The sequence below is a fragment of the Papio anubis genome, chromosome 18 (genome assembly GCF_008728515.1).
Source record: "Papio anubis isolate 15944 chromosome 18, Panubis1.0, whole genome shotgun sequence".
NCBI lineage: Eukaryota > Metazoa > Chordata > Mammalia > Primates > Cercopithecidae > Papio > Papio anubis.
In genome coordinates this window covers 70,604,830-70,630,331 of record NC_044993.1, presented here as the reverse complement: position 1 = coordinate 70,630,331, position 25,502 = coordinate 70,604,830, and the positions used below count along the sequence as shown (strand labels likewise).

Here is a 25,502-nt window from a genome sequence, read left to right as displayed (position 1 = left end):
ACTTGTATGACCATAAAGAAAATTATGACTAATGCATGGGTGGAAACAGTAACATTGTAAATCTGATCTTCTCCTGGCAGAGTTCCTGGTTGGCCTAATTCTGCTCGAATTAGAAGGCTTAGGGCGGTGCCCACTATTCCTGCTCATGTGCCGAATAGTAAATATAGTGTTCTGATGTCTTTGTGGTTAGTTGAAAACAATCAATGATTAATGAACATAAGTGGGAAAAGGGTAAAATGGCTGAGTAAGCATTAGACTGTAAATTTTTTTTTTTTTTTTTTGAGACGGAGTCTTGCTCTGTCCTCAGGCTGGAGTGCAGTGGCTCAATTTTGGCTCACTGCAACCTCTGCCTCCCAGGTTCAAGCGATTCTCCTGCCTCAGCCTCCTGAGTAGCTGGGACTACGGTCATGCGCCACCACACCCAACTAATTTTTGTATTTTTAATAGAGACGGGGTTTCACCATGTTGACCAGGATGGTCTCGATCTCTTGACCTCGTCATCCACGCACCTTGACCTCCCAAAGTGCTGGGATTACAGGCATGAGCCACCGTGCCTGGCTGGATTTATCTTTTTAATTAAGATTGGAATAAGAGCTATAATGTTCATTTCTAGGCCGGTTCAGATGAGAAATCAATGTGAGCCTAGCATTGTGATAAGAGTTCCTGTGAAAATAGTAAGGGAAATAATAAGTTGAGCTAATGGGTTAATTAGTACGGGAAGGGTATAACTAACATTTTTGGGGTATGGGCCCGATAGCTTATTTAGCCAACCTTACTTTAGGACTTGATGTAATGGGTAGCACAGAGAATTTTGGATTCTCAGGGGTAGCTTCAATTCCTTAGTTCTAGAAATCAGAGGATTTAAACCTTTATTGTTTACTCTATCAAAGTAATTCTTTTGTCAGACATATTTCCTATATTTGGGGTGGGATGCTGGAAATTAGAATAGGCATTGAGATACATCATATGCAGAGTGCTGGTATAAGCGGTAGGACATTTTTTCATAGAAGATATATAAGTTGGTCATAGCAGAATCGGAGGTATGCTGTTCGAGTTCATAAAAACGGTGGTTAAAGAATGGTCTTGGGGCCGGGCGCGGTGGCTCAAGCCTGTAATCCCAGCACTTTGGGAGGCCGAGACGGGCGGATCACGAGGTCAGGAGATCGAAACCATCCCAACATGGGCTAACATGGTGAAACCCCGTCTCCACTAAAAAATACAAAAAACTAGCCGGGCGAGGTGGCGGGCGCCTGTAGTCCCAGCTACTCGGGAGGCTGAGGCAGGAGAATGGCGTGAACCCGGGAGGCGGAGCTTGCAGTGAGCTGAGATCCGGCCACTGCACTCCAGCCTGGGCGACAGAGCGAGACTCTGTCTCAAAAAAAAAAAAAAAAAAAAAAAAGAATGGTCTTGGTAATGAAATTTGTGGTATAGAGTTCTGGTGACTATACAGTGTGTAGTGCTCCTCGAAAAATGGTAGTAGTTATTTATTATGATAATATTCATATATTCTGCTATAAGAAGTGGGCAAATAAACCTGCGGCATATTCGATGTTTAAGCCTGAGACTGACTCTGATTCTCCTTCTGTTAGTTCAAAAGGGGCTTGGTTAGTTTCTGCTAGTGTGGAGATAAATCATATTATGGCTAGGGGTTATGATGGTAGAAGCAGTGAGAGGAATTCTTGCATTGTGATGATAAGTGCATGTAAGTTAAATGAGCCACTTATTAGTAGAACTGATAAAAGGACAATGACTAGAGTGACTTCATATGAAATTGTCTGGGCTACAGATTGTAATGTGACGATTAGTGCATAATTTGAATTAGATGCTCATCCTGATCATAGGATAGACGGCTAAGCTTGATGTGGCTAGTATAAATAGGAGGCCTATATTAAAATTAGAGCATCTGGTATGCGGAGGGGAGTTCACAAGAGGAGAGTGATCAGAACAGCTAGGGTTGGAGCAGTAGCATAAAGGGTAATAGTAGACATTGAGAGATGTAAAGCTTCTTTGATGAAAAGTTTTATTGCATTGGCGAATGGTTGAAGCAGTCTGTAGGGACCTACAGTGTTAGGACCTACAGTGTTAGGTAATTGTATGTAGCCTAAGATTTTTCATTCAATGGGTATAAGGAATGCTATAGCGATTAAAGTGGTAATAATAAGTAGGAGAAGATTGATTATAGGCATATCATTAAGAAAAGGAGTTGAACCTCTGATTTTAAAGTTTTAAGTTTTATGCAATTGCTGGGTTCTGCCATCTTAAACGCTGTTCTTGGGTAGGGTGTGTGATGATTTGTTAGATTGAGACAGCATCATTTATGTGGGCAAGGGTGCTTTGTGGAGTGGGCCCTGTTTCTCTTGTCCTTTTGTACTAAGGAGAAATGTTAAATAGATAGAAACCAACCTGGATTACTCTGATCTGAACTGAGATCACATAGGACTTTAATCACTGAACAAACGAAGCCTTAACAGCGGCTACACCATTAGGATGTCCTGATCCAGCATCGAAGCTGTAAACCCTATTGTTGATATGGACTCTAGAATAGGATTGCATTGTTATCCCTAGGGTAACTTATTCCGTTGATCAAATTATTGGGTCAATGTGTGCTAACTCGCTTAGACTAGTGCGGTCTTAGTTTAGGTTGTTTGGAGGTTGAATTATGCTCCGAGGTCACCGCAACCACATTTTAAATTTCTTTTATTTTTTGTTGTTTATTTATTTTTTTATTTTTTAAGACAGAGTGTGGCTCTGTTGCCAGTCTGGAGTACAGTGGCACGATCTTGGCTCTCTGCCTCCCGGGTTCAAGCCATTCTCCTGCCTTAGCCTCCTGAGTAGCTGGGATTACAGGTGCATACCAGTACACCCAGCTAGCTAATTTTTGTATTTTTAGTAGAGACAGGGTTTCAGCATGTTGGCCAGAATGGTCTCCATCTCCTGACCTCGTGATCTGCCCGCCTCAGCCACCCAAAGTGCTGGGATTACAGGCATGAGCCACTGCGCCCGGCACCCCAACCAAAATTTTTAATGCAGAGATAGTAGGCTAGGGCCTGTAGCCTTTTTTTGAGTTTCTGTTTGCATTAATGAATGAAATCTCCATAGGGTCTTCTCATCTTATTTGTTTATACTGTCTCTTCACGGATAGATCAGTTTCACTGATTGAAAGTAAGAGACAGCTGAACCCTCGTGTGGCCATTCATACAAGACCCTATTTAGGGAATAAATGATTATGCCACCTTTGCACTGTCAGGATCCCGCAGCTGTTGAACATATGTCACTGGGCAGGCAGTGCCTCTAATACTGGTAATGCTAGAGGTGATGTTTTTGGTAAACAGGTGGGGTAAGATTTTCCGAGTTCCTTATACTTTTTGTAATCTTTCCTTAGAGCATACCTGTGTTGGATTAATAGTATAAATGGGGTATTTATTATTTGTTAATATTAGGCTGTTAACTATCAGTGGATTATTCTGGTTTGATGGAAGCTTATATAATGGAGAATATCTTCATGTTACTTATATTAACATTATTGCTTCTATTAAGTAATACATTAGTGTAATGTAATGTTAGGAGTTCAATAGAGTGATTAGGATTTAAAATAATTGATGTTGAGCTTTAAAGCTTTCTTTTTTTCTTTTTTTTTTTTTTTTTTTGAGACGGAGTCTCACTCTGTCGCCCAGGCTGGAGTGCAGTGGCTGGATCTCAGCTCACTGCAAGCTCTAACTCCCGGGTTTACGCCATTCTCCTGCCTCAGCCTCCCGAGTAGCTGGGACTACAGGCGCCCGCCACCACGCCCGGCTAGTTTTTTGTATTTTTTAGTAGAGACGGGGTTTCACCATTTTAGCCAGGTTGGTCTCGATCTCCTGACCTCGTGATCTGCCCGTATCGGCCTCCCAAAGTGCTGGGATTACAGGTCTTTTTTTCTTCTTTCTTTTTTTTGAGATGGAGTTTCGCTTTTGTTGCCTAGGCTGGAGTGCAATGGCGCAATCTTGGCTCACTGCAACCTCTGCCTCCTGGTTCAAGTGATTCTCCTGCCTCAGCCTCTCGAGTAGCTGGGATCACAGGCATGTACCACCACAGCCAGCTAATTTTGTATTTTTAGTAGAGACGGAGTTTCTCCATGTTGGTCAGGCTGGTCTCAATCTCCCGACCTCAGGTGATCTACCCACCTCGGCCTCCCAAAGTGCTGGGATTACAGGCGTGAGCCACCGTGCCTGGCCTTAAATGCTTTCCTAATTGGTGGCTGCTTTTGGGCCAACTATGGTGGTAATATTTTTTACTCTTTGGAGCAAAGTTATTTCCTAGGGTCTAAAAGCTGTTCCAAAGAGGGACAATGTTAAGGATGGGAGGTTTGTCTCCTGTAAAATGCATCCTTTCTCCTCTGCAGGTTATGTTCACCTGGTCCTGCTCTGAATGAGAATATCCTGGTTCCTGAAAGGCCTGCTCTGTGATGGAGGGATTGCATTGCCTAGCAAGGTGTGGGTGCTTTAGATAAGTCCTCAGTGTCTGAGTCACACCTCTCCCCCAAACAGATCAATACAACTGGCTTTCTGCCCAAGAGATGACCGAAGGCCAGGCACAGTGACTCACTCCTGTAATCCCAGCACTTTGGGAGGCCCAAGCGGGCGGATCACGAGGTCAGGAGTTTGAGACCAGCCTGACCAACATGGTGAAACCGCGTCTCTACTGAAAATACAAAAATCAGTTGGGTGTGGTGGCATGCGCCTGTAATCCCAGCTACTCAGGAGGCTGAGGCAGGAGAATGGCTTGAACCCAGGAGGCAGAGGTTGCAGTGAGCCGAGATCACGCCATTGTACTCTAGCCTGGGCAACAGAGTGAGACTCCGTCTCAAAAAAAAAAAAAAAAAAAAAAAACGAGAAGGGGGAGTAAAGTGGGGTTGGGTACTATGCAGCACGGTGTGACAGAGCTGTGGATCTGGGGTGGAAGGGTCCACAGACCTTCCTGCACTGCCCTAAGCCAACAGGACCGTGATGTGCTCTATGTCCCTGTGGTGCTAAGGCCTTGACCACTCTTTTATTTTTTCCTCTTTCCAGCTTTTATTTGAGGTTCGGGGGTAAATGTGCAGGTTTGTTACACAGGTAAATTCCATGTCGAGGGAGTTTGGTATACAGATTATTTTGTCACCCAGGTAATGAGCATAGTACCCAATAGGTAGTTTTCCAGTCCTCACTGTCCTCCCACTCTCTACCCTCTAGTAGGCCCCAGTGTCTGTTGTTCCCCTCTTTGTATCCATGTGTACTTGTAAGCTCCTGGTTACAAGCGAGAACACATGGTATTTGGGTTTCTCTTCCAGGGTTAATTCGCTTAAAATAATGGCCTCCAGCTCCATCCATGTTGCTGCAAAGGACATGATTTAATTCTTTTTTATGGCTGTGTAGTATCCCATGGTGTATATGTACCACATTTTCTCTATCTGCATCACTATTGTGGGCATCTAGATTGATTCCATGACTTTGCTATTGTGAATAGTGCTGCACTGAGCATATGTGTGCCTGTGTCTTTTTGGTAGGATGATCATTCCTTTGGCTATATGCCCAGTAATGGGATTGCTGGGTTGAATGGTAACTCTGAGTTCTTTGAGAAATCTCCAAACTGCTTTCCACAGTGGCTGAACTAATTTACATTCCCACCAGCAGTGTATAAACATTCCCTTTTCTCTGCAACTCACCAGCATCTGTTATTTTTTGACATTTTAGTAATAGCCATTCTGACTGCTGTGAGATAGTATCTCATTGGGGTTTTGATTTGCAATTCTCTTCTGATTAGTGATGAGCATTTTTTCATGTGCTTCTTGGCCACATGAATGTCTGACTGCTTTTCTAATTCTGTTCTGCTCAGCTGCACCTGCCCCGCCTGATGATGGGTGAGGGCAGAGTTCTTAGTGAAGCCTCTCTCAGAGTGAGAACACCTGTAAGACTGTTCACCAGTGTGGGTTTTTCAGTGGGCACTGAAGTGGGAGCTATTGTTGAAGCTTTTCCTACACTCTGCACACTTGTATGGCATTGATTTTCAATGTGAAAACAAAATATAAAAACTATTATTGGAGTTATTTCTAAACAGAACTAACATTACAATAGCCTGAATCATCAGCATTGTCTTTCAGAAAAATCAGATTCATCAAATAGATCTTTGGCCTACAACTGTTAGAGAATTATGTTAACATCATATGTAAGAATGCTACATTTTCTAGGATTTGACATTTTCAGTGATCGAGAATTACTGTATTTTGTAAAAGGAAATACCACTACTAAATGCTGTAAATAGAATGATGTCCTTTGCTTCCAAATTTGATATACTAGAGCAGTGTGAAAATAATAAAAGCAAGATGACCAGGAGTAGTGGCTCACACCTCTAATCCCAGCACTTTGAGAGGCTGAGGCAGGAGGATCACTTGAGGCCAGTTCAAGACCAGCCTGGTCAACATGGCAAACCCCGTTAGTCGGTCATGGTGGTGCAGGCCTGTAGTCATAGCTACTTGGGAGGCTGAGGCATGAGAATTGCTTGAACCTGGGATGCAGAGGTCGCAGTGACCTGAGATTGCACCACTGCACTCCAGCCTGGGCGAAGAGAGAGACCCTGTCTCAAATAAATAAATAAATAAATAAAATAATAAAAGCAAGATATTTTGTGGCAAAGTTATCTCAGGGTAAACACTGCAGCTGCAAGCACTGCTGGCAAGTATTCTTGGGGCAAATGCTTAACTTTTCAAAAAGCTCAAGAGACCATGATGGTTTTCACCATACCTTAGACAACGTCCTGCTACCTTGTGTGCACCAGCCAACAACCATAGACAAATGTACCTGTCTTCTACCAGTTTTTATCCATGGCGATTTCATAAAAGTTTAAGTATCTGTGACTCATCATAGATGAATTTTAACTTTGGTTCCTAGTGCATCTCGTTCCCATCCTTCCTTTCATCTACCATTCTCATCTACCAAACTCTTCAGGAGTCAGAATCTCCTGATGAACCTTGTTTTTCCCTTGCTTCTGTGATCTTCACTCTCATGATGGCACAAACCCTTTCCAACCCAATTCATTTCCTCTTTTCCCTATTTCCTACCCCATTCCTTCTCTGCATGTCCTACTTCCCTGAAGCAGACTCTACACTTACATATATGTCATTTTCAAGACCCTGCAGGCTTCTGCATGAGTATAGTTTCTAATGGAGAAAATTACAACCAAAGGCCAAGGAAGTGGAGGGAGAAACAACTTTATTTTCATCAGAAATTAGTAATGTTTATAAATTTGTTTAGTTTGTAAATTATTATCAGAAATAGTAATGTCTATAAACCACTTTAAGAGACAATCAGGAACTATGATGAGAGCGATAATAAAAGAATAAGTCTTATAAAAAATTAACCTGGATGTTACGCTTGCTCTAAGGTTAAGTCACTTAGGGAAACAGATTCAGTATTATCCAATGGCTTAACCCTCCTTCTTTTTGTTCCCTTTTTGGTGGTGGCTGGGTTACAAAGAGTAGTGTCTTCTTCCCTGAAGTTAGTACTAGTATGGCAGGTGCGTAGAGGTCAATTATTGGTTTAGAAGAGATTCAGGCTCTTAATTTCTACATGTGCTTCCCAGGAAAGGGCACACTTTCTTTCTCAGCCCTGTGTGAGGACTACGTTAGCCCAGAATGTGTTCTGAGATCACTGGGTGCCCATTCTCAGTTCTAGGAACAGGAAGACCCTGGTTTCCTGGCAGAATTTATGGACCCTACAGCTTTCTCTCCATCAAACTTTAAGTCACAGTAAGATAGGACTCTGGAGTCACAGGCACACCCAGGAGAGGTCAGCATCCTTATGCTGATTCCTGGTCCTAGACATGGGTCTTTTTTTTTTTTTTTTTTTTTTTGAGACGGAGTCTCGCTCTGTTGCCCGGGCTGGAGTGCAGTGGCCGGATCTCAGCTCACTGCAAGCTCCGCCTCCCGGGTTTACGCCATTCTCCTGCCTCAGCCTCCCAAGTAGCTGGGACTACAGGCGCCTGCCACCTCGCCCGGCTAGTTTTTTGTATTTTTTAGTAGAGACGGGGTTTCACGGTGTTAGCCAGGATGGTCTCGATCTCCTGACCTCGTGATCCGCCTGTCTCGGCCTCCCAAAGTGCTGGGATTACAGGCTTGAGCCACCGCGCCCGGCCTGACATGGGTCTTAAGATCCAGTAGTCAGTAGGTCTGTTGCCAAGTCACGGACTGGCTAGATCTCTCCATAACAGAAGAAAGCCCTAAGGAACGCATACATGCTGACCTGAGGAACTAATCTGACAGTTTTCCTACACACTCATAACACATCTCTTCCTTCCTGTGATGAGAGTAGTACTTTCGAGTGTACTGTCTGATGACGGGTGAGGGCAGAGTTCTTACTGAAGCCTCTCTCACAGTGAGAACACCTGTAAGGCTTTTCACCAGTGTGGGTTTTTCGGTGGGCACTGAAGTGGGAGCTATTGTTGAAGCTTTTCCCACACTCTGCACACTTGTATGGGCTCTCCCCAGTGTGGATGCGCCGGTGAGCACTGAACTGGGAACTGTTGTTGAATCTCTTTCCACAGACAATGCACTGGTAAGGCTTCTCCCCAGTATGGGTCCTCTGGTGGACAATGAGGCTGGAGCTCTGGTTGAAGCTTTTCCCACACTGTCCACACTGGTAGGGCCTCTCCCCTGTGTGAGTTCGTAGGTGGGCAGTGAGGTTGGAGCGTTCACTAAAGCCTTTCCCACACTCACTGCACTTGTGAGGCTTCTCGCCTGTGTGGATTCTCTGATGCCGAACAAGATAAGAACTTCGGCTAAAGGTTTTCCCACATTCTGGACATTGAGATGCTTTTTCCAGTTCGAGTGCTGGCTTGTGGGGAGAATGCACACTCTGAGAGCAGTTTTTCCCACAGAGGATATGTGTACAGGCTTTGTCCCTGGCACAAAAACTCTGGTGACTCATCTTCTCCTGGGATGGGGTTTTCTCCTCACTCTCCCCTGGAGAATTTCTACATTGCCTTCTTGATGTTGGCTCACTCTCCAAGCCTTTTTGTAGCTCAGCGTGCCAAAAAACTCCTCTGGACTTTCTCTGTAAAGCCTTGTGTATTTCTCCTTCCTCTGAATCATCCCATTTCAGATTTTCTTTTTTAATCTCATTCTTGATCTCAAAATCTGGAAAAAAAACCCACAGAAATACAATGGACTATAGAGAAGGAAAACAATGGAATGCAAAGTTATAACTATACTATGTAGAAGAAATATCTAATTGAAATTCTTCATGTGATTAAGTCTCCTGCTAATTAACAGCTTTTTATTTTCTAATTGTAATATTTTTGAGCTCCAAATTATTACAGAAAAATTAGGCCCTAAACTCCAACTTTTCTCCTATCTTTTTCCGGATGTTCTGACATAATGACAGACTGAGGCAAGACGTCAAGCTCTATTTCATCTGCCAGTCTGTTTATAGGTGTACCCTCAATTCTTGAATGTTCTAACTTCTGGCAGCAGAACAACAAAAGGCAACCCTGGTCTTGGCCAGCTCAAACAGGAAGAAAGCAAAGTGCTAAGTACCCAGCTCAGGCTGTGAAAGGTAAGGCCATGCTAGAGGAGGAGAGAGAAGATAGACCTGGTCCGGAGGCCTAACCAACAGTCTGACAATGCAAAGTAGTGAAACTCCATGGGAAAAGATGACATGAACTTAGTGAAAGAGGTTGGCAAATGCAAAATCAGGGCTCTAAAATGCAAGAGGAATAATCTTTAAACTCCATGAAAACCAAAACTCCTGGCTTGGATAGGGTGAGACATCAAGATGATGATAATGCCAGGATCAGTGACAGCTCCCACTCAACTGCTAGACTAATGGCCTCTAAAGTGGACTTTGCCATCCTTTGACTATCAGAGCCAAGGGAGTCTTACCAAGTCTGTTTGGGAACAGCACTGACAGGTCAACTATCCTGACTTCCTGGCCAGGATTCCTGAATTCCTTTTCATCCCTGTCTGCACCATCCACAGTGCCATCTTCTACCTCCGTGGGCTCCCCGTTCTGGTGATTCAGCTCTCCCGCCTCAATATCACTTCCTTCTTGGCCAGGAACAGCATCACTTGCCATAGGAGGTGCAGAGGCCCAGGAGCTTGAAAGAGCATCCATTTCCTCGTAAAAGATACAAGGCTCAGGCACACAGCCTCTCCTCACTTTGCGGTAACTCAACTGTAGGCTTTTGAACTTGGTGCGACACTGTTCTGGGGTCCGCAGAAAACCCCGATCCCAGAGTTGTTCCGCCATGGCCCTGTAGATCTGGCTGTTCTGCTGACAGGTCTGGAGTTTTCCATAAAATTGAGAACTACTAAGAATAGCCAGGAGCGTCTTGGTCTCTTCATAGCCCCAGGGCACACCTGTTGCTGGGAGACAAAGAATAGCTCAATCAGATCTGTCAGTTAGATCATGGAGGACTGTACATACTGCAGTGTGAGGTTTTAGCAGCTTAAAAAGTTACATCCTAGGCTGGGTGCGGTGGCTCACACCTGTAATCTCTGCACTTTGGGAGGCCAAGGTGGGCAGATCACAAGGTCAAGAGATCGAGACCATCCTGGCCAACATGGTGAAACCCCGTCTCTACTAAAAATACAAAAAAAATTAGCTGGGTGTGGTGCCGTGTGCCTGTAGTCCCAGCTACTCAGGAGGCTGAGGAAGAAGAATCACCTGAACCCAGGAAGTAGAGGTTACAGTGAGCTGCGATTGTGCCACTGCACTCCAGCCTGACGACACAGCAAGACTCCATCTCAAAAAAAAAAAAAAAAGTTACATCCTGGTTTCTCAAACTGTGCCACAACTGGCTATTGTTATTTCTAGGAAGAAATCTCACTGTGGCCATTTGTCTAAAACATGAAAACTTTTAGTATAATACAAAAGACATTCCCTCCACTGAGAAGGACTTGTAGGGTTATTTACTCAAGCTGCCTTTTAAATTTGTCTTTAATTATCCTCAATCCTACTCATTTCTCCTGGAGAGATGGCTGGCAATAAGGGTAGTGTCTTGTCTGCCTTGACAGTTGTGGGACTTCCTGAGGGTGGCCACATAAGAGGACACAGCGAACAGGTGACGCTTGAGTAAAGCAAAGATTCAGGGGACAGAGGAGCTGGTTGTAAGGATATAGCTGCCTGTTACCTCCTCACCTGGCCCATCTCTATCTGTTTATATTTCCTGTCATCCTTGTAGATACAAGAAAATGACAGCAGTTAACACACCAAGGTAAGAATAAGCAGTAAACATCTGAGAAGAGCAGTTCAGGATGACTGGCTACTCAAGAACCCTCACCACACACTCCTGCTGCCCATCTGGGCCAGTTGATGAGGACTGATTTGACTAGAGCTGTCCCAGCAAGTGCACTCCAACATCTGGTTGTGATATTCTGAAGGGCACCAGCCTCTTCTTGTCACCCCCTCTGCTCCACACTGAGCCACCGTCACCTCATGCCTGGATCACTGCCATAGCCTATCTGGTCTTCTTGCTTCCACTCTGGACCTTTTACAGTCAACTTTCAACCCAGCAGCCAGAGGGAGTCCTCCTTTGTTATTCAATTTAACTAACAGTGCCTACAATGCCAGTTTCTAAGAAATATAAATATTACATGAACTCTGCCTTCAAGGAGGTCACAGTCCTGTAGAAGTCTCTCTAGCAAAAAGAGACATGAATAAATGTTTACATAGAGTTAAGTGCCAAATAAAGTGAAATACTCAAAGTGGTCCTTTTAAAACTATTACTCCTCTGCCCAGAACCACACAAGACTCCCCCATTTCACTCAGAATAAAAAAGTCCTTCATGTAGGGCCTGACGATCCTGTATTAGTACTTCTCAAATTATCTATGAAGGACGGGAGTCTTGTGCTTATTTCTTTTGTAAAATACAATAAAAATACAACTGAAAAGTGCAGCAATGTTAAATTGTTATAAAAGTTTCTAATTGCAGGCCGGGCGCGGTGGCTCAAGCCTGTAATCCCAGCACTTTGGGAGGCCGAGGCGGGTGGATCACGAGGTCAGGAGATCGAGACCATCCTGGCTAACATGGTGAAACCCCGTCTCTACTAAAAATACAAAAAACTAGCCGGGCGTGGTGGCGGGCGCCTGTAGTCCCAGCTACTCGGAGGCTGAGGCAGGAGAATGGCGTGAACCTGGGAGGCGGAGCTTGCAGTGAGCCGAGATCGCGCCACTGCACTCCAGCCTGGGTGACACAGCGCGAGACTCCGTCTCAAAAAAAAAAAAGTTTCTAATTGCTCCCTCTCAGCCTCAGCTGACAGCACTCATTTGAGCTGGCTTTCTGAGCTCGTTTTCTCATTACTCATGGGTGCACTCTGTGCCAGTGAACTGGCATGCCCACCTCGCTCCAAGCTGTCATTGCGTCTGTCTTACACTCTTCCTCCATGTGGGATATGGCTGCATGGCTCATCCCTCCTCCTTCGGTAAGTCTTTTCAAATGTCATTTTCTCAGTGAGAGTGACCCTGAGGACCCAAACTGAAAACTGAAAACCAACCTCTGTCCTGGCACTCCCATCACTCTGCTCTGCTGTTTCTCTCCCATCGTGCTTATCGCCCTCTAACATCATCTGCTGCTTACTGATTATGCTATAGTCTGTCTCTTCCCACAGGGCAGGAATCTTTATCTGTTTGTTCACTGTTGTATACCTAACGACCTAGAAGTAGGTCTGAGATACTATAGGCACTAAGTTAATATTTGTGGAAAGAATGACTTGTCCTCCCACATTCTGTCTCAACTCTTACCTCTAATTTTAAAGGATCCTGAATGGTTGACAAGAAACCAAAAGTGTGTGGGGAATACAAGCCTTCATTTGATAAGCCTAATGTTGTAGAAATTAAAATTACAGGTACCATTACATGAAATATTCAGAATAGTGCAATCCATAGAGACAGAATGAAGACTGGTGTCTGCCAGGGGCTTGCAGGGGGAGGACGGGGAGAAAGTGCTGGATGGTTGTGGGATCATACTTTGGAGTAGCAGTATCATACTTTGGAGTGATGGAAAGGTTCTGGAACTGGACATAGTGGTAATTACACAACACTCTGAATGTGCTCGATGCCAAAGAATTGTTCACTTTACAGTGGTTAATTTTATGTCATGTGAATTTCAGCTAATAAGTTAAAAATCACAAATACAAAAATATTTATATCTCACCTTACTGTATTATCCATATATATTTAGTAATACAAAGCTCAAAAAGACACTATACTCTCCTGCAACTGGACAAAGATAAGGTGCAGGAGAAGCCTGAAGAAGCAGCAAGAAATGGCATATGCTGAAGCCAGGAAACTGGGAGTTCCTGGCAAAGGAGGGGAGGGATGGCAGGGGCAGAGCAGGGAAAAACCACACACCACTGGGGAGGACAACATTGTAGAGTGGGGCAGGGGCAGTGTCACAGGGCCTGTGTTCACGGCCTTGTGTAGTCCTTCCCACCCTGGGCTTGGCCAGGAGAACCCTGCATGTGAAGCAGCAGACGAGACATCTAGGCCCAGTGAGCTGCAGAGTGTCTGTCTCTGAATCTGGATGGTCAGGGAGGCTGCTCTGAGGAGGAGGCATTTGGCCCAGATGGGACAGAACTGATTTGAGAAAGGCAAGAGAGCGGTCTGTTTGGCAGAACCTTCCCCAAGTGTCCTGAGATGCTGGGAAAGGGCCTGGAAGGCCTGGGCATAGTAGACTGTCCTAGTTGGGTGGTTTTATTTGTTAATCTCCTGTGCCACTGGAGAAACTCGGGAGTGACTACTGCTACCTGTGTGCATGAGCACACGTTCAGCATGAGCACATCTGTGCTCTTGTTGGCTACCTGTCTGGCTCCAGCTCCGGCCTGCTTGTTCTGACTCTGTCTCACTATCACTTTTTGCTTCTCCACCCCCTCACCCTTCATCTCCCATGTTCTTGACTGCCTGTCACACATGCTACCCCTTTCTTTTGATTTCTGCCTGTGTCTCTCTTGCCTGCTCTGGTTCCCCATTTACTTCCTCCTTTCCCTCCACCCAACAGTCTCCCCACTCCCTCTGTCTCCCTTCCTCTCACGTCCTTTCAGCTTCTCTGAACAACTGAACACATCCACCTGGACCTGGAGGGAAGATGGATCCTTACCCAGCGAGATGTGTCTGTTCTTCCTCTGCGTGGCACCCCTGTAGAGGGCCTTTCGTGCAGGGCCTGGGCACATCCATTCTTGCTGACAGAGGGATACAGCTCTGTTGTCACAAGTGGCTGGTCCCTGTAACAACACTGGAGCTGGCTACCGGTAAAATAGCACCACTCTAGCCTGGGGTGGGGGCAGAGACAGGATCACAGTTGTCAGATCAGGGGCAAGGCAAAGGCAGGGGAGGTCAGCCCCCAGGGACAGGTTCTGAGCCGTGTGATGATGTCAGAGTGGACAGAATCAAAATAACCCGAGAAGCCCCGTGGACCACACAGAATCCTTCTCATGTCTCTGGAAATGAGGGTTTTGGGGTGAGAGTGGGTAATCAGGAGACAGAACGCATCAACCACAGCTCACCTGGGACCCAGCTGTCCAGACCACAGCACCTGTCTCCTGGTCGTGGAGACCTGTGTTTTGGGGCAGGTTCCTGGGAGCCTGAGGAGCAAACCAGGCTGGGGGAAAAAACAGCCGCTATTAGAGGGCGGCTTCCACACAACAGCACAAAGCAGAAGCTCTCAAAGTGGGCTCCTGGGCCAGCTGCACCAGCAGCCCCTGGCAACCCATCAGAAATACAAATCCTGGGGCCCCACCTCAGATCTTCTAAATCAGAAATTCTGAAGGTGGGGCCTGGGACTCTTCCACCCTGGATGAGTCTGAGGCAAACTCAAGTTTGAGAACCATTGCCAGAGCACACGGCCTCTGTGAGTTGAGAAGTTCCTTTCGTGAGATTCCTCTTGGCATAAGAGCTTTAATTTTTTTTTTTCATTTTAAAGAAAAATATACATGTCAGGGAAAAAAAGAGAATCATAGTGGGAAAACAAAAATATCTCCATAGCCCTGCCACCCAAAGATAACCACAGTACTCTTTAAAATACCACAGTAACAGAAACCTTTTATATTTTTCAGACCAAGATAATATATTTTTTCTCAAGTCTCCAACTTCAAGAATTGTACAAATATGACTTTGACATTGCTTAAAAATATAGGAAAAATTTTTTAAAAATTGTACAATCCCAGCACTTTGGGAGGCCGAGGCAGGCAGATCACGAGGTCAGGAGATCGAGACCATCCTAGTTAACAAGGTGAAACCCCATCTTTACTAAAAATACAAAAAATTAGCTGGGTGTGGTGGCAGGTGCCTGTGGTCCCAGCTACTTGGGAGGCTGAGACAGGAGAATGGCATGAACCCGGGACGCGGAGCTTGCAGTGAGTCGAGATCGCGCCACTGCGCTCCAGCCTGAGCAACAGAGCGAGACTCCGTGTCAAAAAAAAAAAAAAAATTGTACCAATAAAATGAATCATGTTTACTACTTATTAATGAAACTTCAGTGGCAACTCAGAGGTATGTGACCCCTGGAGAGGTAACAACATTCCAGATCTGTGAGTGGCCCATGGGCCTGGGAAGCAGAGGGAGCCTAGCCTGGAAGGCAGCGAGTCCTGCTTTTTACTCACAGCCCCTGCTGTCCCAAAGCCTTGGAAATCACACACAGAGAACACAGGGGTTCCCAAGGATTAAAAGGAAATAAATGCTAAGTGGCAAAGTTTATAAAGATGTTAACAAGAGTATTACTTTGCTTAAAAAAAACTTAAATCAGCTGGGCACAGTGGCTCACGCCAGTAATCCCAGCACTTTGGGAGGCTGAGGTGGGCAGATCACCTGAGGTCAGGAGATTGAGACCAGCCTGTCCAACATAGCGAAACCCTCTCTCTACTAAAAATACAAAAAATTAGCCGGGCATCGTGGCAGGAGTAGGTAATCCCAGCTACTCGGGAGGCTGAGGCAAGAGAATCACTTGAACCCCGGAGGCAGAGGTTGCAGTGAGCTGAGATCATGCCATTACACTCCAGCCTGGGTGACAAGAGCGAAACTGCATCTCAAAAAAAAAAAAATCTGAGACAATTTTCTACTTTATCAACACAGTTTGCCAACTTAAACATCATCAAGACACAGTGTTTTTCAGGCTGGGTGTGGTGGCACATGTCTGTTTTCCAGCACTTTGGGAGGCTGAGGCAGGAGGACTGCTTGAACCCAGCAGTTTGAGGCAACAGTGAACTATGATGGCACCACTGCACTCCAGCCTGGGTGACAGTGCAAGACCCTGTCTCTTAAAAAAACTTACCTAGCAACCTGTAATGGCAGCTTTCAATTAAACAGAAAAGGCAGCAAGTATATAGCCAAATTACTTCATGGAAAAAGACTTATAAAAATATAGACCCTTGGTATATCCACGCAATGGAATATTATTCAGCCATCAAAAGAAACAAAGTACTGACATGCTCAAAACATGGAAAGTGACAAGAAGGCAGACACAAAAGGTCACATAATACATGTGATTCGACATATGAAATGTCCAGAACACGTAAATCCATGGAGACAGAATGGGGAGCAACTGTTTAATGGGTACAGGGTTTCCTTTTCGGCATGATAAAAATGTTTTGACACTAGATAGAGGTGATGGCTGCATAACACTGTGAATGTACTAAGCATAACTGAATTGTTCACTTTGAAATGGTTAATTTTATGTTATGTGACATTCCCTCAATTAAAACAATTTTTTTTTTTGGTAGAGACAGGATCTTGTTATGTTGCCCAGGCTGGTCTTGAACTCCTAGGCTTAAGCTGCCTCCTGCTCCAGCCTCCCAAAGTGCTGAGGTTACAGGCATGAGCCATCCCACCCAGCTAAGATAATTTTTTTAGTTAAAGTTTTCTAAGGCCGGGCGTGGTGGCTCATGCCTGTAATCCCAGCACTTTGGGAAGCTGAGGGAGGTGGATCACGAGGTCAGGATATCAAGACCATCCTGGCTAACACAATGAAACCCTGACTCTACTAAAAATACAAAAAATTAGCCGGGCATGGTGGCGGGCGCCTGTAGTCCCAGCTACTCTGGAGGCTGAGGCAGGAGAATGGGGTGAACCTGGGAGGCGGAGCTTGCAGTGAGCCGAGATCGTGGCACCGCACTCCAGCCTGGGCAATGGAGCAAGACTCCGTCTCAAAAAACAAAAAAAGTTTTCTAAAAAAATTAAGACAAGTAAAAACAAAAAATAGAGCTCTGGAAGAAAGGCAAAAATAATACAAATATATTCTGGAAAAGATTAAGTTGGATGGGGAAGGGGATTTAATGTCTTCAAGTATATGAAGAACTGCTGTGCAGAAGGTGAAGGTAACACGTTCACCTTTAAGGACGCCTGATTCTTTAGTAACAGAATTGTAATAAAAAAGAATTATGCTAACACATAAAGAATCTCTGTTCCTACTTTAAGTGCTATTACCTTCAACTGAAATTTGTAATCTTGCTTTTGGATATGGATATATTTCTCTTTTATTTATTTTTTTTTTTTGAGGCAGCCCAGGCTGGAATACCAATGGCGTGATCTTGGCTCAGTGCAACCTCCATCTCCTGGGTTCAAGCGATTCTCCTGCCTCAGCCTTCCAAGTAGCTGGGATTACCATGCCCAGCTAATTTTTTGTATTTTTAGTAGAAACTGGGTTTCACAGTGTTAGCAAGACTGGTCTCGAACTCCTGACCTCAGGTGATCCACCTGTCTGGTCTTCCAAGGTGCTGGGTTTACAGACATGAGCCACCACGCCTGGCCGGTTTTTGGATATATTTCAAAGGCATTTAATCTGGAACCCTTGAGTGGACCCAGTTCAGACCTTTGTTTCCAGTAAATGATTGTTCCTCACCTGCGTCAGGTGAGGACAGAGGTTTCTGCTTACCTTCCGACTGTTCCCCTGGTCTTTGGTGTGAGCTCTGTGATCCCTTTAAAGTCAGCTTCTCTGGCTGAATCTCCTGTTTCCATTGGGATCTCAGTGATTCTCTGGTTGTTCCCAAAGGGGCCATCTCCTCCATGAGTATTTTCAAGTCCTTCTCAGAATCTGGGACCTGAGAACAGACCCCATCATCCATCACTACAAATTCCTGCCTAAGCTGGACTTTACAACTCCTAAGAGTGGCATTAAAAAATAATGTGTAACATAAGGAAGCAGAAGAGAAACATCTAGGAGCCACTGTATTGCTGCTGTAATAAAATAAAAATTAATAGAATTAGGTCTTTGAGGGTGCAGTGGTTCACGCCTGTAATCCCAGCACTTTAGGAGGCCGAGACAGGTGGATCATGTGAGGTCAGGAGTACAAGACCAGCCTGGCAACATGGTGAAACCCCATCTCTACTAAAAATACAAACATTAGCTGGTGTAGTGGTGTGAGCCTGTAACCCCAGCTACTTGGGAGGCTGAGGCAGGAGAATCACTTGAACCCAGGAGGCAGAGGTTGCAGTGATCCAAGATCACGCCACTGCTCTCCGGCGTGGACAACACAGCAAGACTCTGTCTCAAAAAAAAAAAAAAGTCTTTGAAGTGGTTAAGATTATTTATATGACAGCACCTAGCATAGAGCCTGACACACCAGGACTGTTAAAAACTGGTATATATTTGTTAGAAGAGAGAATGTCAGCTTTCACTTTAGCATGCCCCCATGACTTCCACACTAGGCCATTTCCTCTGTGCCCCCACCCCAAATCCAATATCAGTTCTGTCTTCAAAAGAGACCTCCTTTGGTCCTCTCCACCTCCCAGCTCCATCAGGGTCCAGGACACGATCTGCTGTCTGTATCCTCTCTACTGCTGAACCCTCCAATCCATTCTCTGTACGTGGAATTCAGTGTGATCTTTTTAAAATCTAGACTCCTATCCCTCCATAGTAACAACACTCTTCAGTGGCTTCCCACTGCACACAGAATAAAATCCAAACTCCTCTTCGCAGCCTAAAAGGCCCAGCATGATTCTGCCCTGCCTCCTCCCTTTCTCTCACAGCACTCTTCCCCAGTCTCTGAGCTCCAGCCACAAGCCCTCCCTTCCTCTCAAACCTGCCCAGTCCTTTACCACCTTAGGCTCTTGGTATGTGCTGTGCCCTCTGTCTGGAGTACTCTCCCCCCAACTCTTGGGACAACTGGTTCCTTCTCCTCCTTCAGTGTCACCTCAGAGAGGCCCTGCCTCACCACCTATCTCCCAACACTCCAGTTATCACATCACTGTGCTCATTTCCTTCCAAGTACTCATCTGAAACGATCTTTATGGTTTACTTTTGATTTATGATTGTCTGTTTCCCCCATGGACTGCGGGCTCCAGCAGGCCAGGGGCCATGCCTGTCCTGTTCACTGTAAAATCCCCAATATCACAGTCACTTAAAATCAACTTTTGTCTTTCAGAGCCATCTTCATTCCTTAAGTCCCATGCTTATAACAGACACCCTTAAAGGGAATGAGGAGAGGTACTGAGAGGCAAGTGGGGTCCTAAGAAATTATGCCAACCTCTATTACTACTACCCACCTCCACTTCTTGCTCTCTCCTTCACTTTCATGATAGGTGATATGGTTTTGCTGTGTCCCCACCCAAATCTCATCTTCAATTGTAGTTCCCATAATCCCTATGTGTCATTGGAGGGACCCAGTGAGAGGTAATTGAATCATGGGGGCAGTTTCCCCCATGCTACTCTAGTGATAGTAAGTTCTCACAAGATCTGATGGTTTCATAAAGGACTTTCCCCTTCACTCAGTTCTCATTCTTCTCTTTCCTGCTGCCATGTGAAGAAGGATGTGTTTGCTTCCCCTTCTGCCATGATTGTTTCCTGAGGCCTCCCTAGCCATGCAGAACTGTGAGTCAGTTAAACTTCTTCTCTTTATAAATTATCCAGTCTCAGGTATGTCCTTATAGCAGTGTGAGAATGGACTAATACAATAGGTTTCAAATAGGTGTTTAACCTATACACTCCTGCACTGTTTTATATTAAGAGTGTGGGCCGGGCACAGTGGCTCACACCTGTATTCCCAACACTTTAGGAGCCTGAGCTCAGAAGGTCAAGACCAGCCTGAGCAACATGGCAAAACCTCATCTGTAATAAAAAACAAAAATTAGTTGGGCATGGTGGTGTGCACCTGTAGTCCCAGCTACTTGGGGGGCTGATGCAAGAGGATCACTTGAACCCAGGAGGTTGAGGCTGCAGTGAGCCACATTCATGCCACTGCACTCCAGCCTAAATGACAGACCAAGACCCTATCAAAAATAAAATAAAGTAAAATAAAATAAAATTAAGTGTGATTCCGAGATGGTTAAGGATAAGAAAAGGAGAGAGTATCAAACAGAGTGATGGAAGGGGACCTGGGCTAGGATGACTGTTGGCATGCTGGGATTCCCACTCTATTTATAATAGTTCAGTTCTCCAAGCTCTACCTTCTTACAAGTGCTACTGCACCTCTCCATTCAATCTTACTTATGAGTAAGAGTCCCAGTCCCACAGACTTCAGACTAATTTCCTCAACTTTTTCCCTGATGCATCACCACCAAGCTGTTCTTCCCGTCTCTAAATTAAGTCAAAAGTACTAACTCCTCAATCCTACCAAATTTCATCTACATCCCCCTTCACCCATTCCTCTTCCCACAGGCCGTGCACATCCCTACCTCCTCACTGGGAAACACAAGCATATCTGCTGCCTAGGTCCTTCCCATTCCAGCTATGCAGACTCTGGCACCTAGCAAGCTGCTTCCTGCTCTGATCACAGACCCACTCAGGCTGACCAACGTTCCTCTGACCTGTGCCCTCCATTACTCTAGGCCTCTTCCAGACTTACCCGATTTCAGTTGCCTTCCTCCTACCAACTCCTCCACAACCAAAGCTGGCGTGTTACTTTTCTCTTCCTGTGCCTTTCCCACCTCCCTGCTCCCAGAAGATATAAGCTGGTTACACTGATCAGATCTCACACCTAGTCCTGAGAATAAGAGGATATTTTATAAATCCATCAGTGTCCCATACTGAACACTTAATCCCGGCAGCAAGAACCAGGGCAAGGCTTGGCTCTAACTTAATTTTGTTGAGTGTATGACACATGGCACTCTGCCCTCAAAGAAGCTCCTAGCAAGAAACTAGATTTTCGTTCACCAGCATCTCTACTTTTCCTCCATCCCCTGAGTGAAGGATAGTTGTCCTTTCCCTGGCCTTGTTTTGGAGAATTTTTCTGAGTGTTTTTACCACTTTAATTAAGGACTTCAAACATTACTAAATATATGAATGTCTAACAGCTGTATCCACAGATGAGAAATTCTTCCCGTACTATAAGGGCATAGGACCAACCCGAGATAGCCAAGACCTTCTGTGGGCAGCAAAGGGCTACTGTGTGTTTCTCAACCAAGCACCCCTCCAGTAACTGGATTCCCCAACTTCTTCATAACCCAAACCACAGAGTTCCGACTTTCTTTTCTCACCTGTTGTCCAGGAGCTCTCTGTACATCCTCAACCAGAGCCACAGCTTCCTCCCCATTTTCTGGATGCTGCTCCCTCACCCAGGTCTGGATCTCCTCTGGCAAGATAGTCAGAAACTGCTCCAAAACCAGCAGCTCCAGGATTTCCTCTTTCGAGTGCGTCTTCGGCTTCAGCCACTGACAACAGAGTTCCCAGAGTTTGCTAAAAGCTTCATGGGGGCCAGTTACTTCCTGGTAGCAAAACTGCCTGAAGCGCTGACGGGAGGCCTCGGAGTCAGGACTGTTACCCTGGAGGGCTGATTGCTGGCCCTGTGTGGGATCCTTGTTTGAGGATGGGTGTGCCTCGGGACTCTTTGCTGCAGCCATCATTTGCTTCAACGAACTGGCTTACTCTGGTTGCCACTTCTACCCTGGAGATCAGAGTCCATCTCTTCCCACATCACTGGGAAACCATGTTCTCCTGCAAGGAATGTCTTTCTCTAATCCGTGAGACATGAGAGTGTCAGACATGTATAGAGACTCACAGCTGAAAATAAGGGCTCAACTTTGAAGGATGTCTGAAGAGGATGGAAAAAGACAATATAAACCTATCACATTCCTTCACTCTGCTTCTTGTGATTTACTTTCTATCCTTTTCCTCCCTCCACAAATCTACACCAATGATCCAAAACACTAGAAATATTTAAACTGTCTTTGCAAAAACTGTTAACAGTGAGAAGATTATGACACTAAAAGAGATAGGATCTAACCAACTCCATCTTGCTTTTAACCTCCAAACTGCCCTTGGTCATTCCTGGGCATGAGGCAAGCTAGCTTTGGGTGAAATTTAGTTTATAGTTTGAATGATAATAACCCTTCCCAAAACTAAACTCCTTTGTGAAACTAATTAAAGACCACCAGGTTAGGAGGATGAGAGGGGCCTGAATTCTGCTAAGATGTAGGCATAATGAAATGATTATCCAGAGGTCACAAGACTTGCAACTTCCCCAATTAAATAACATCACCATTGTAGAACCCAAGATTGGCCTTTTGAGATGTCTTTTCAGGCCTCTGCTTTCTGACAACCAGATGGCCCCACCCAGACTAGGGACTCCTCTGTGGCTCCCACCCAAAATCGCACTCAGCACACAAGAGCCATTTTCCACAGCCCTGTGAGTGCATCCCCAACCAGTCAGCATTCCCCGTTCCCTACCCAACTGCCTGTCAAAGCCCTAGCCTCTGAATTTCTGGGGAGGCTGACTTGAGTAATAAAACTTGTCTCCCATTTAGCTGGTTCTATGCGTATTAAATTCTTTATTGCAATTCGCCTGTCTTGACAAATTGGCTTTATCTAGGCAGTGGGCAAGATGAACCCACTGGGCAGTTACAGTAGCAAAAAATAGTTTTCTCCCAGCCAAGATTCTGTGTCTGCTAACAAGTTACTCAAACTGTTCCTGACGATGTAGTTCACCTGTTCCTTCCCTTCTTCCCTCACGTACCTAAGTCTTTTTCTTGTCCTTCCCTATCCTCAAGAAGCCTGGACTCATGTTCCCAATCGCTACCCTCTCCTCAGGAGAGTACTAGTGTGTGTGCACTTCTTAATTAACTTCGTCATCACTATTATTCCACACACACACAACGTGGATAAGTGACTGTTTGGGTTTGCTGTATGTTTTTCTTTTCCCGCATTCCTTTCCCACTTCTAATAGCAGCATCTTCTTCCTTTGTGAAAAAGTCCCTCTCAACTGGGTGTGGTGGCTCATACCTGTAATCCCAACACTTTGAGAGACTGAGGTGGGTGGCTCACAAGGTCAGGAGATCTAGACCATCCTGGCTAACAAGATGAAATTCCATCTCTACTAAAAAGACAAAAAAATTAGGCGGGCATGGTGGCACACGCCTGTAGTCCCAGCTACTCAGGAGGCTGAGGCAGGAGAAGTGCTTGAACCCAGGAGGCAGAGGTTGCAGTGAGCTGAGATCTCGCCATTGCACTCCAGCCTGGGCAACAAGAGTGAGACTGTCTCAAAAATAAAGAAAGGAAGGAAGGAGGGAGGGAGGGAGGGAGGGAGAGGGGGAGAGGGGGAGAGGGGGAGGGGGGGGAGAGAGAGAGAGAGAGAGAGAGAAAGAAAGAAAAAAAGAAGAAGGAAGGAAGGAAAGAAAGGAAAGAAAGAAAGAAAAGAAAGAAAGAAAGAAAGAAAAAGAAAGAAAGAAAGAAAGATTGATTGATTGGTTCTGGTGGGGATATTAATTACAATACCTGCCTCCCCAGAAGTGGGCATATGACACACAGCTAGGCCTATTAAAATTCTTTTCTCAAATTTTACGTGAGAAGTAGGGAAAGCTCTTAATTTTCTGGGAATTGCTAAATTGGCCAAATGTAAGACCAGAGTTGTCTGCAACTATGTCCCACTCTCTACTCCACTCTTCCGTCACAGGAGCCTGTTCACAAGAGGACAATATACTCGAGTCCTGAAAACATGTTTGGATCTCCAAGGCCAGTTTATGCAAGGCAATATTTTATTTTTTTGAGAGTTAATTTTAAAAATAGTTTATATAATTTAAAATTAAACAATAAATAACTTTTAAAAATAATTTTATGTTTTTTTTTTTTTTTTTTTTTTAATCTTTAGAGATGGAATCTCACTCTGTTGCCCAGGCTGGTCTCAAACTCCTGAACTCAAGCAATCCTCCCACCTCAACCTCCCAAAGCGTTAGGATTAAAAGCATAAGCCACCATGCCCGACCTTAAAATAATTTTAAATAGAGGCTAACTTTTGTATTTTTTGTAGAGATAGAGTTTCACTATGTTGCCCAGGCTGGTCTCAAACTCCTGTGCTCAAATGATCCTCCCACCTTGGCCTCCCAAAGTGCTGGGATTACAGGTGTGAGCCACTGCACCAGTGAAGGCAGTCTTTTTTTCATTAGTTTGTGTTGGTTTTTAACTACTTAAAACACAGATTAAAGCAGATCATAATTTACATTTTCTACAGGAGCTGATACACCCTCACCACGTGGTATTAAAATGGATCCAGCATGCACAACAATATGAATATACTCAGGACTACTGAGCTGTACACTTAAAAATGGTTAAGATGGTAAATGTTTTTTAAAAAAGAAAATTTTTTATATTTTAAAAATGGATTTGGGTTCCCTTTTCTCAAAGAAGTTGAACTGCCTTCACTTAAATTCTCTTTACATTTCGGTGCTTCTAGAGATAGAGAAATCAAGGGCATTATTATTGTTAGTACTGCTTTTTAGCCAAAAAGAAACTGAGAGCGATGAAGTATCTTGCCTAAAGCATCACACAGCAGAGCTCTAGGCAGCAAGGCCAGGACTAGAACCTGCACCCCTTGCCTTCATTATGTTCATCCTGTACCTTACCTGGCTGAAGAATAATTTAATAAATGCTCTTCTAACTTCATGCAGAAGGCGGAACCTGCACCCCTCTGGACCCTTTTTGACCCCTTACATCCCACTCATCGTTAAATTTTAAAATGCTGTTCTCTGAAAATTTTACTTCACTCTAGCGATGGCCCAAACCCTGGGAAAAAAATGCAGCATGAGAATGGGGAGCCAAGTGGATAGGTTTTTCACTTAGTAACTACTTATTGAGTACTCAGAACGCACTCGGTGCCAGAGTCAGGCACTGTGGATGAGTAGGGAGTGGACGAGACAGGGACGAGATAAGCAGGGTCAAGGCCAGGGGGTCCCGGGACGCCGGCGCTTAGGCTCGGGGTGATCCGCGCGGTGGGAGCGGGGCACGGTGACCGCGGCGCGTCTGGGGAAGCCCGGCCTGAGGGAGGCCGCCTGTCCCACGGAGACGCCCATCGGAGTCGGACCCAAACGCCTCCGAGAAGGCTCTCAGCGGGGAGGGACTCCTCGGCTGTTGCAGGGCCCAGCCGCTAGTCCCGCAGGCCGCAAGGAAGCGGAGGACTCACCGGATACCAGTACTCGGGACTCCACAAACTCCCTCAGCCTCCGGGCCGGAAGTCAGGGGCGCGATTCGCTCTGCCCACTACGCACGCCCCTGCGCAGGCCCGCAAGTCGAGCTGCTGGACTGCAGCTCCCGGGATGCACTGCGACGATATTGACAGAGGCAGCAGCCAATAGACG

At 45.3% G+C, this 25,502-nt stretch overlaps 2 protein-coding genes across 13 annotated transcripts in view; one reads left to right on the top strand and one right to left on the bottom strand.

The window, feature by feature from the left end:
* The window catches only part of ZNF174 (zinc finger protein 174), a 37,825-nt gene that overhangs the window by 4,470 nt on the left and 7,853 nt on the right, over positions 1–25,502 (top strand). Inside the window, exons 3-4 of one of the 5 annotated variants that reach the window (XR_004179668.1) lie at positions 4,382–4,470; positions 21,425–21,521. The gene's annotated coding sequence lies outside the window, so the exon portion shown is untranslated. Of the gene's footprint in view, positions 1–4,381; positions 4,471–11,193; positions 12,034–15,061; positions 15,211–21,424; positions 21,529–25,502 lie in introns of those variants that run through there. The other 4 variants (XR_004179670.1, XR_004179669.1, XR_004179671.1 and 1 more) reach the window with 4 other exon arrangements.
* ZSCAN32 (zinc finger and SCAN domain containing 32) lies at positions 8,052–25,443 on the bottom strand. 8 transcript variants are annotated; one of them, XM_031657950.1, is made up of 7 exons: positions 25,328–25,443; positions 21,414–21,967; positions 17,875–18,040; positions 14,513–14,607; positions 14,107–14,230; positions 9,893–10,375; positions 8,052–9,148 (listed from the first exon to the last, which is right to left on the bottom strand). In XM_031657950.1, exons 2-7 carry the CDS (start codon positions 21,777–21,779, stop codon positions 8,289–8,291), a joined length of 2,094 nt encoding a protein of 697 aa, XP_031513810.1. In that variant the 5' UTR covers positions 21,780–21,967; positions 25,328–25,443; the 3' UTR covers positions 8,052–8,288. The 8 variants fall into 8 exon arrangements, with proteins under 8 accessions (XP_031513810.1, XP_031513811.1, XP_031513809.1 ...); XM_031657951.1 differs by lacking the exon at positions 25,328–25,443 and adding an exon at positions 24,771–25,256; XM_031657949.1 differs by lacking the exon at positions 25,328–25,443 and having other exon boundaries at positions 21,414–23,213.